The sequence below is a fragment of the Pleurotus ostreatus genome (genome assembly GCF_014466165.1).
Source record: "Pleurotus ostreatus strain PC9 chromosome Unknown scaffold_5, whole genome shotgun sequence".
NCBI classification, from domain to species: domain Eukaryota; kingdom Fungi; phylum Basidiomycota; class Agaricomycetes; order Agaricales; family Pleurotaceae; genus Pleurotus; species Pleurotus ostreatus.
The window spans coordinates 222,718-231,927 of record NW_023503160.1 but is presented as its reverse complement, the minus strand read 5'-3'; the positions used below and the strand labels follow the sequence as shown (position 1 = coordinate 231,927).

Sequence of the window (9,210 nt, the reverse complement as noted above, 5' to 3'; positions counted from 1 at the left end):
ATTGTACTGAGAACCACCGTAAAGAGATCCTTGATGGGCTCGGGAAAGACGTCCTTACCGGTAGGACGTGGTAACTGGGGAGGGGCATGTGCAGCACGATACGTGATTATGTCTGACATGGACCAACTGCAGAAGTATTCTTTGCATCATTTATGGATGTATTTAGTTGCAGCCGAATCCAACCCTTTCTGCGACATGAGTCGGCGCACGACGTAAAGACCAAATGAAAGATTCGAGGTCATAGCGAACATGGTCGGCTATTTCAGGAACGGTGGCTGGTGATGGATTGGTTCGAGCTTTGCAATCGCCATGAACTAGTCAGTTCCCTGGAGAATTGATCGGTTGTGACAACTCGGGACGGCCCTGGGAGAAAGGCCTACAGTCATTGACAGTCTGCGTCTTGAATCAGTCTGTGCTTTGGCTGTCGTTTCTGGAACACCATTGTTCGCCTTTCCGAGAGTTTGCTAAATCTGACGAAGGCGGACAAGTTCCAAATCGGTGATGAACCTTCATTGCCCTCTTTAGTGAGAGGTATATTTCCAGGGTTAGTATCGTAATGGAGGAAACCTTGCTTCCACGCTTCCACGGCCTATGGACATGGGCTCGAATAAAATGAAGCATACTGACTGAATAAAGGCGGAACTCACCAATCAACGCCGCCTGAAAACCTTCTATAAGTTCCACACAATGATTAGCATCCCACAAGGGGCGCCCTACCTTCTTAAGGATGAGTCAATACAACATAGACATGGAGTTGATGGAACACTGTGATGGGATGTTCAGCGGATTGCCACACTTGACACGGTAATCTGGATTGCAGATGTTGGTGACACTGACGGCAGCCGAAAGCTTTGCATAGGGAAGTACGGCGTCGCTGCCGCAATGGAAGTCAGGAGCACCAGCCTCCATCTCGTATAGTTCCGAATCAGAGACGCGGTGGCTGTCCCTCCATTCGTTCTTCAACATATACACCCTGGCGCGGACGTCGATGAGATCCCCAACGACTGGTGTTACCGGTTTACCCGCCAAGTGCTAGTGCCCTGGCCAAGGGGCGAAAGAGACGTCCAGGTAGGGGGGCCGATAGTCAGCCACTTGCAAGTTACCCATCGCGCTCTGCTGCGACGGAGATCGCGAGTCATATGAGTACGCTTGCGGCATTGAACAATATAGGACGGGTAGTCAAGAGAATCACCTGGTACTCTCAGGGATGTCGCTCTCTTTCGAATGGAGGTATACCAAGCGGTAGGTGACAGACAGACGAGTCGCATCCCAAATCGGTATGCGAAAAATTGCATGAAAGCCTGCGTATGACGCGAATCAAAGTTTTGGTGTCCATCCGCATATTCGCAGCAGAGGAAACCATGACGCCGGCACGATCGAAGGCCCCGACTCGGAAGTTGTTGTTGCCATTAATAATGAACCCAATAGAGAACAAGCGAAACGGAGAGCCAGCTAAGTGCAGACGAGCGTGGTCTCCGCTTTGGCTTAGAGCCTCAGAATCGTTTAGAGGCATCCCCATGCCACCAGATTTTACTACTGCGAAGGAAGCGCGGTCGCGCCAAGATGCGATGGGTCGCGAGTTGCCCGAGTCTTAACTTAGGATATGTTGGGGGTACACCATCTAGACCCGTTTCGTCCATTTCAGTTTCAGAGGCATCCTGTTGTCTTCGGGATGCAGACCTTTCGTAGAACGCAATATAGTTGAAAATTCGGGCCTAACATTGTCAATAAACAGGGAGCAAGCTGGACGAGCAGACGAACAAGATAACTGCACATCTGGGCCTCTTCGTCCGCCTCGCAGTATTAGTCTTCCTCGTTCTTAGCTTCGTCAACGACCTCCCGTAGTATCAGAAGAGTTGAACATACCGATAGCGCGGAATAGGACAGTAGTCGAAGTCAGTTGATCTGACTGAGACTCACTGCGCCCTGCGTATTAATGTAGAGATAGGCGCCGAGGGACTTGAAGTTCGCTACCACGCCACAGTCTTGCAAGTAACGATATCCTCGTGAGTCGTGAACGCGCAATAGCGGTGACTCCCTAGGATCCCGTTAACTTCTACGGTGGTCACACAGCTAACTTTCCCGTGTGTTGACCGTGCGGCGCCATGGATGTACAACGGCGTTGATGATCATGTAGCGTGTTTTGGAGGGCCCGGTCATGTTCAAGACATTTGTTGCTTAAACTCGCGTGTGTTACTCTTCCTCTTCTATGATTGATTAATACAAGCGACGCTTTCAAGTTAGGTACCGAAACAAAACTTACTAAGAATCAAAATTCTGTTGAGTTGCCTCGGTGCTTGGTCACTGGATCAGAATTAACCATCCTACGCTCGAACTTTTGATGATCAACGACGACGCACGTTCGTGCAGCGTCAGGTGTGTATACTCCATCGAACAGCCTTCTTTGATAAAAAAAACTCACATGCTATACTTTCTCGCAGCGTAATGATACTGGAACTCCTACGCTGCCAGCCACTGCGCAGCTAGTCCAGCGTGCGGGTGGCTAAGTAGGTCGTCTCTCGGAACTATATCACCCCGCGCTGGGTTTCTGTTCACCCTCTGTGGCGCCCGAGGCGCGGGATGTCCAGCGTGCTAGACATGTTGCGGGAGAAGCAACTGTGGGGTTTGCTTCTGAAATGTTCAGACAGTTTGACAGCTTCGCCGAGAACTTTAAATACCCTCTCTGGAGATACGAAGTCGTCCGCGCGGTACATGCACCCACCCGCCGTTGTATGGTTGCATGCGCACACTCTCGTACGTCGAAACACTTGTTGGTACGCTGTAATCCACCGTTATCACTATCGGATGAATAACAGTTTAAGTAGCGCCCCAGGCTTATGTTGTTCGGTTCGTGGGATCAGGTACTCGCGCATCGATTTGGAGCAATTTCACTCACGAATTCATACGCTTCTTCGTCCCGCGTACACGCACGCCACACCTCTTACCTCGCTGTACTTTGCTTCCCTATTGAGCATATCATCAATCGATTTAGTACAAGTATACGTGCAAGTCAACCCAGTGATGGCTTTGTGGCTTCACGAGCCACATAGCCCCCTCCCACCCTCCTCCGAGCTCCAACCCTCGCCCCAAGCTAAATCCTGCATAGGCTCCGCCCGGGCTGTGCGCATACACTCGTCTTCGTGGCGTTGTTGACAGTGACGAGATGGAGACAGAGGGTGAGATGATCGCAGGGGCAAAGCCCACCAAGAACTCTGCAACAGGAGAAGATAAGCGGGACGGCCAGTCAAAGGTTCAAGAAAAGATGGGAAACCCGGCATTGATGTTATCGAGAGAGGATGTTGGATTGCTAGGCATCACCGCTGTAAGCGTAGTATATCTTGGCGATCTATCTCGGGCTGATATTTATTTCTATGTACACAGACAGGAAATTTCTTGGACGGTCCGTCGTCGTCTCTCCATGACTAGCCTCGAATGCTCATGGTACTCGATCACCTTTTTATAGCCTACGACTATTTCATAATTAATGTGCGTTTCTTGGCATTGCTCGACATTCGATCGCCTTGAATCACTGTTGATTTTTTTTGAATGGTTTGTAGCCCGTATCTACGATGCTCCAATACGAGCTATTTGCGGGGGATAGCCTCCCACCCAGACTTGAGGGATACCTAAAGTCAGGCGCATTAATAGGAAGCGTTCTCGGCCAGCTGTTATTCGGTATGCCAACTCACCATCTTCTGCCATTTTCTCCCTTTTCAAGACCTCCTGAATGTAATCATTGACTGGCTGACGTTAGGCTATCTTGGAGATGCGTTTGGAAGGAAGGCTATATGTGTGTACCCTTTTGTCCACGCAACAGTTTTACTGACTGAGCTACGATCACGGATAGATGGCAAGGAACTTTTGACGGTCATTATTGGGACTATATTATGTCTTTCCACGCCGACGAGTAAGCCTCCTTCCTTATCCCGTCCCCAACTTTTCGCCGACATTTCATTCAACTAAAGTCATTGTTCTATGATAGGTGTTCTGAGCCCTTCCAACTCCCTCATTTACCTTGCCTCCTTCCGGATAATCGTTGGTATCGGCATCGGCGGCGATTATCCAATGTCTTCAAGTATCACTACTGACCGCACTGAGCCTTGGAAACGAGGAACTGTCCTATCGTACATTGTTGCGATGCAAGGATGGGGTAGCCTTGTTGGCAGTCTGATCGCAATCATCGTCCTCGCAGCCTACAAGCACGTCATCAACGACAACGGGGAAGTTGACAAACTGGACGCAGGTAGGGTTCAAGCTCGCTCGATTCTGGATTATATGTATTGATGCTGTTCGTAGTGTGGAGGATCACGATCGGCCTATCGCTCGTACCGGCCTTTGCTACTATTTATCAACGGCTTACTCTGCCTGAGCCACCTCTCCATTCCGCTGCTCGTCGCAAATACGTGGATATTGCGTTGAATGGGACGAGCACCGCCACAGGGCTTCACGGCGAACCCGACGACAAGATGGAAGCCGAAGACGTCAGCATACCTGGTCAGTTCTCCGTTTTGCTACTATTTGACCGTTCCTTACTTGTTGCCGTTTCCTCGCAGTGGAGGATACTCCGAGGAAGGCTCATATACGAGGTATGGCCCCGCCCTTGCGCTTGCTACACTCTTGCTTATTCTATTGACAGAATTCTTGGAATACTTATCGGAGTGGAAGCACGCGAAGCACCTCATCGGGACGTGCCTCAGCTGGTTCCTCACCAATATCGCGTACGTCAAACCTCCTCCACCTTGCACATTTATCTACTTCACACTTTCACCCTAGGTTTTTTGGCGTGAACCTCAACCAAAACTTCGTTCTCGAACAAATTGGGTTCCAAGGCACCACAGGAACGCCCTGGCAGAAGCTCTTTAGGGTAGCTACTGGGAGTTTGATCATCACGGTGCTAGGCTTCCTCCCCGGTACGTGGATCCCTCTTACTGACCCCGCTAGTAGTAACACGGGATCGTTTTCTTCTGCGCAAAGGCTATTACTTCACGGTCTTTACGATCCACAGACTTGGCCGAAAGTGGATCCAAGTCCAGGGCGCGCTTATGACGGCTTTATTCAGTTGAGTACCAACAGCCGTCTGATGATACTATGGTTCTGACCGCCGATATATAGTGGCGATATTGGCGGCCAAGTTCCAATCGTTGGGCAAGGCTGGATTTATTGTGTGCTTCACGCTCCTACAGGTGTGTCAGCATGTCGGGAATGCCTCAATATGCTTAAGGGATGCCCTTCATTCTTAGTTCTTCTTCAACTTCGGAGCGAACATGTACGTTGTTCTCTATGTTTCTTCAGGGTTACCTAATTTCTCTCTCGCCTTATTAGGACGATATATGTACGTCAAGGACCCTCTATTCCCATGCTCGAGATTAGCTTCGAATTCACGCATTTCAAACAGATCATCCCAGCAGAACTATTTCCTTCGCGGTACAGAGCCTTTGCTCACGGCATCTCTGCCGCTTCCGGTAGATGCGGGGCCATCCTCTCGTCGTTGGTGTTCAACCAACTTAGCAAGAGTGTAGGCACACCTGTAATTCTGTGGAGTACGTGTTCCATCTTTATCAACTCGACCTACTAACCGACCTACTAACCGACCATTACTTGATAACTAGTCTTCTTTGCAGTATCACTTCTGACAGTCGGTTGGCATCTATTTATCCGCATCTATGTTAGTTGAGTACTAATAATGACGTTTTTACAGTGGTCACATTGGTATTTCTGCCAGAGACCAACGGCCGCGACGCCGACGTCATCTTCGAGAAGGAATTGCAAGAGAAAGATGCACGCGCTCGCTCATCGAGAACTGTGTGAAAAATCCCTTGATCCGTTCGATTGGACTTATTTTTCAATACAGCAGCTCAATTTTGTACAGACATCCCCCCGTATACTCTTCACGTATTGATTGGGAACCGAACGGAAGAGCCATCATCAAGATCCCTACAGAAGAATCTCGTGATACGCTTCTATATATACAATGCGGTGGGTTGACCACATCGACAGCTCCATATGCATGAATGTATACCGCAAGTCCAATGGTCATATACGCCAGACGTGTCCATGAGTTCGCTCCTCTCTTCTTGCGGGGATGCCCTTTCTGGACCCCTAAGGACAGGGATGTGCAACCTCACCACGATGTATCGTTTATGTCACTCGCAGTGCGAGAAATCCTGAACACTGCTCCATTGTCATAAAGCATCCTTCTGTTGCGCAAGCGTTGATTTCGACATGATTTTGAATCGTGCATCGCTCACACCTCTCGTGTTACCGTGGAACGTTCGCCCGGAGGATTTCCTCCTTCCCGAGCCGATCGCGAATCTTCTTGCACTGCTGCAGGAAAGGGTTCAGTACAACCAGTCGATTGATAAGTACCGGAGAGACTGGTTGAAGAGGGAGAAGATCTTCATGTATTTATCGGAAGACTTGGTCACGACTTTTTGATCACCCAATCACTCGTTCTGACACTTTCAAGGTTATTGCAACCGCTGGGGCGCTGATTCGTCCTCTTGCTTGCCCGTTTTGTGGTCCAAGCGGATAGCATCTGCCTGCTTTACTAGTCTATCTACGATTCGCTTAGATGGTGTAGCTCATTCTTACTATGGAAAATAGGATGAATGCTTCATGCCCCTCTTGCGTAGCGACCTTCATAGTGGGTCTCCGGTTTGGTGGTACTCATCAATATCTACGAAGTCTGTTGAACTTTCAATTCTAATTATGGAGGTAGATTAACGTCCCAAGCTATCGACGAATTGTACAAGTAAGTAGAAGGTGATATGCTGAGGAAATGGATACAGGAGTGGAGCCTAATGATGGTTATACGCAGAGTTGTGAACTACTCATACAGAACTTATGAATACAAAGATGGTAAATGTTATGTAGTCGTACAGTGTAATGCAAACAAATCGTCCCTATAAATGAAAGCAAGGATTCTTCAACAAGTGGCTGGACCGGGGGTATGATACGCAGGCGGGGGCTCGTCGACGGTGGTGATGATAGTAGGTAGTGATGCGCTCATAGTACTTTGATTATGCAGCCTTGCATTTTCTCTTGTCAGAACCTCCACTCTCCTTCGGAGCTCTTGAACACGATGCTCGCCCTCTCCACCATTCGCACCAGCGCCAGCCGCGGCAAGCGTAATGTCACTCTCCAGCCGGGCAACCATCTCGTAGATCTCCTGCGTACGGCGCCTGAGCTCTACTTGGGGGATAGGTCCGCCAGCGTAGTTAAATGACATATGAGAAGAGTTGCGCGAATGATGGGGAGCACCGGAGGAGTGGGAATTCGAGGCGGCGGTAGTGTAAGTAGATGTGTTGGTCGCTGAGGTAAGGGTGCGGTTGTGTTTGGAGTGGGAGGGTGTGTGAGAGGACGGCGGGCGGGGGAGAGAATCAAGGTTGTCTGGATCGGTGATGCTTTTCGAGCGTCTTGATGACATACTACGAGATGAAGCATGCGTGAGGTGATGGGGAGAGGACGGGGCAGAGGCTGCTAGCAACCCGCTGCTTGTGACGTCGCTTGACGACTGGGAGGCATGATAGCTTGAAGGAGAAGGAAGGTGGAAACCGGATGAGGTTGATGCGTTGGGGTAATGACGGTTAGTGGTATCGATAGAAGCGAGGAATTCGGACTTTTTCCGGCGATGCGGAGACGAAGGGCGAGAGGAAGAAATAGTGAATGGGTCGATACGATGTATGTCGTCGTTTCCGGGAGGTACACTGGGAAACGCGAAGGAGGGCAGTCTAGGAAGGCCCGGATGTTCTGGCTCTGACTCAGGCCCGGCGACAAGTGTCTGGCTGCTTATCCCAAAGCTAGACTTGCGATAAAAAGTCCCGCGGTGGGCCATCTCGGGAGTATCTTGCCCAAACGCTGGATGTTGAGCTATTGCGTGGCAATGAGGGAAAGGTTGTAAAGGGAATTGTGGACCTTACCAGTAAGATCGATCGCCCCTTGTTCGACTTCGACGCTCTTCGCGCGACGCTTCCTTCGCCAACAGAATGCAATGAGGAGGATGAGGAGGACGACAGCAGCAGCAATCACGCCGGCAGTGACACCAAAGGGGAGTTTACTTGAACCCTCCTCCTCCGTACGTGGTTTTGCTGCTGGTTTTGATAAAGCGTTTTCGTACGATGCTTCGTATAAGATATAATCCAGCATGAACGATTGGTCGCCTGTAACCTCTGTAACCTCGACGTCCAGCCTATGGGTCCCAGCAGAGACAGTGCCGTTGAAGAATTGGGTGTGTGTCCGATCAAATGAACGCATGGTGGAGTTGTTAAATTCAGCGGCGTAGGTAGTAGCGGAACTCCCATCGATGGAGAATTTAGCTCCTAGACGGCCAGCGAGGTGGGATTGTAAAATACAGTATACCGATACAGTGGTTCCTGTATCATCTCATGAGGGTCCGTCTAAGAACCTCGGCCTATATTACTCACCGGTAAAATCAAACGAGAAGGAAGATCCTGGATGGCGGGTGAAGTGAGTGGTATTTCTGTACGATAAGCGACCAGTGGAATTAGAGTCTCTAGCTGGAAAGATTTGGCCGAAGTCTGTTTCCCATGATCCCTTGTACTGAATATCCGCGTCGAAGTCATCTGCTATGATCGTCTTCCCCAGTAACGGAGTCGAAGGGCCCGCCGTGACGACTAGGTAATCCAGCATAGCGTAGAGAGCATTGGGTATGAAAAAGGACAAATCGTGCTGGTGGTCGGAGAGCACCGGTGACGTGTACCATGGTCTGTAGTTGGGGAGATCTAGGTATCCCCCTTGTACCGTATTATTGTCTATCGATGCAAATGGATTTGTGGTCGTATTGATCACACCAATGGCTGAGAGGGATACACCTACGAACCAGACGATGTAAATTTTGTCCCGGAGGCAAACAGGCGTGAACCACAGACCATAGAAAGACACGTTGAAAGCAAGATTGCCGGAACCTTCCATCGCCGAGCCGCCTATGAAATTACCATGAGGTTTCGATATTTGACTCCATCCTGGACCGTAGGTGACGGAGGGGTCGGCGCCATCAAGTAGCACTGCGAGGTCGTGGTGGGACATGGGGTGGTCTGGGAGCAAGAGACATCCAAGGCGAAGTGCAAGCGCATAATGACTTTGACACTATGCATGGTCTACCTTGGATACTACCTAGTGCAATGGAAGAGCACTAGACCAAATCGGCCGTGACTCGGTGAGAATCCCGCAAGTGAGTTCCTCCCAAAGAAG

General features: G+C 49.9%; 2 protein-coding genes across 2 annotated transcripts; one reads left to right on the top strand and one right to left on the bottom strand.

Moving 5' to 3' along the window:
- Window positions 1–3,163: 3,163 nt before the first annotated feature.
- Window positions 3,164–5,808, top strand: PC9H_007042 (uncharacterized protein; the record flags this gene model as incomplete). The annotated part of the gene is made up of 18 exons (XM_036776578.1): window positions 3,164–3,322; window positions 3,382–3,400; window positions 3,464–3,486; window positions 3,558–3,675; window positions 3,755–3,790; window positions 3,848–3,907; window positions 3,983–4,243; window positions 4,297–4,403; window positions 4,467–4,494; window positions 4,637–4,718; window positions 4,774–4,910; window positions 4,975–5,058; window positions 5,113–5,183; window positions 5,241–5,266; window positions 5,323–5,332; window positions 5,396–5,540; window positions 5,610–5,639; window positions 5,699–5,808. The coding sequence occupies 18 exons, from the start codon at window positions 3,164–3,166 to the stop codon at window positions 5,806–5,808; spliced, it is 1,506 nt and encodes a 501-aa protein (XP_036630198.1).
- A 1,117-nt stretch (window positions 5,809–6,925) lies between these two features.
- PC9H_007041 (uncharacterized protein) lies at window positions 6,926–9,045 on the bottom strand (the record flags this gene model as incomplete). Its single annotated transcript, XM_036776577.1, has 3 exons — window positions 6,926–7,869; window positions 7,920–8,372; window positions 8,424–9,045. The coding sequence occupies 3 exons, from the start codon at window positions 9,043–9,045 to the stop codon at window positions 6,926–6,928; spliced, it is 2,019 nt and encodes a 672-aa protein (XP_036630197.1).
- Window positions 9,046–9,210: the final 165 nt, after the last annotated feature.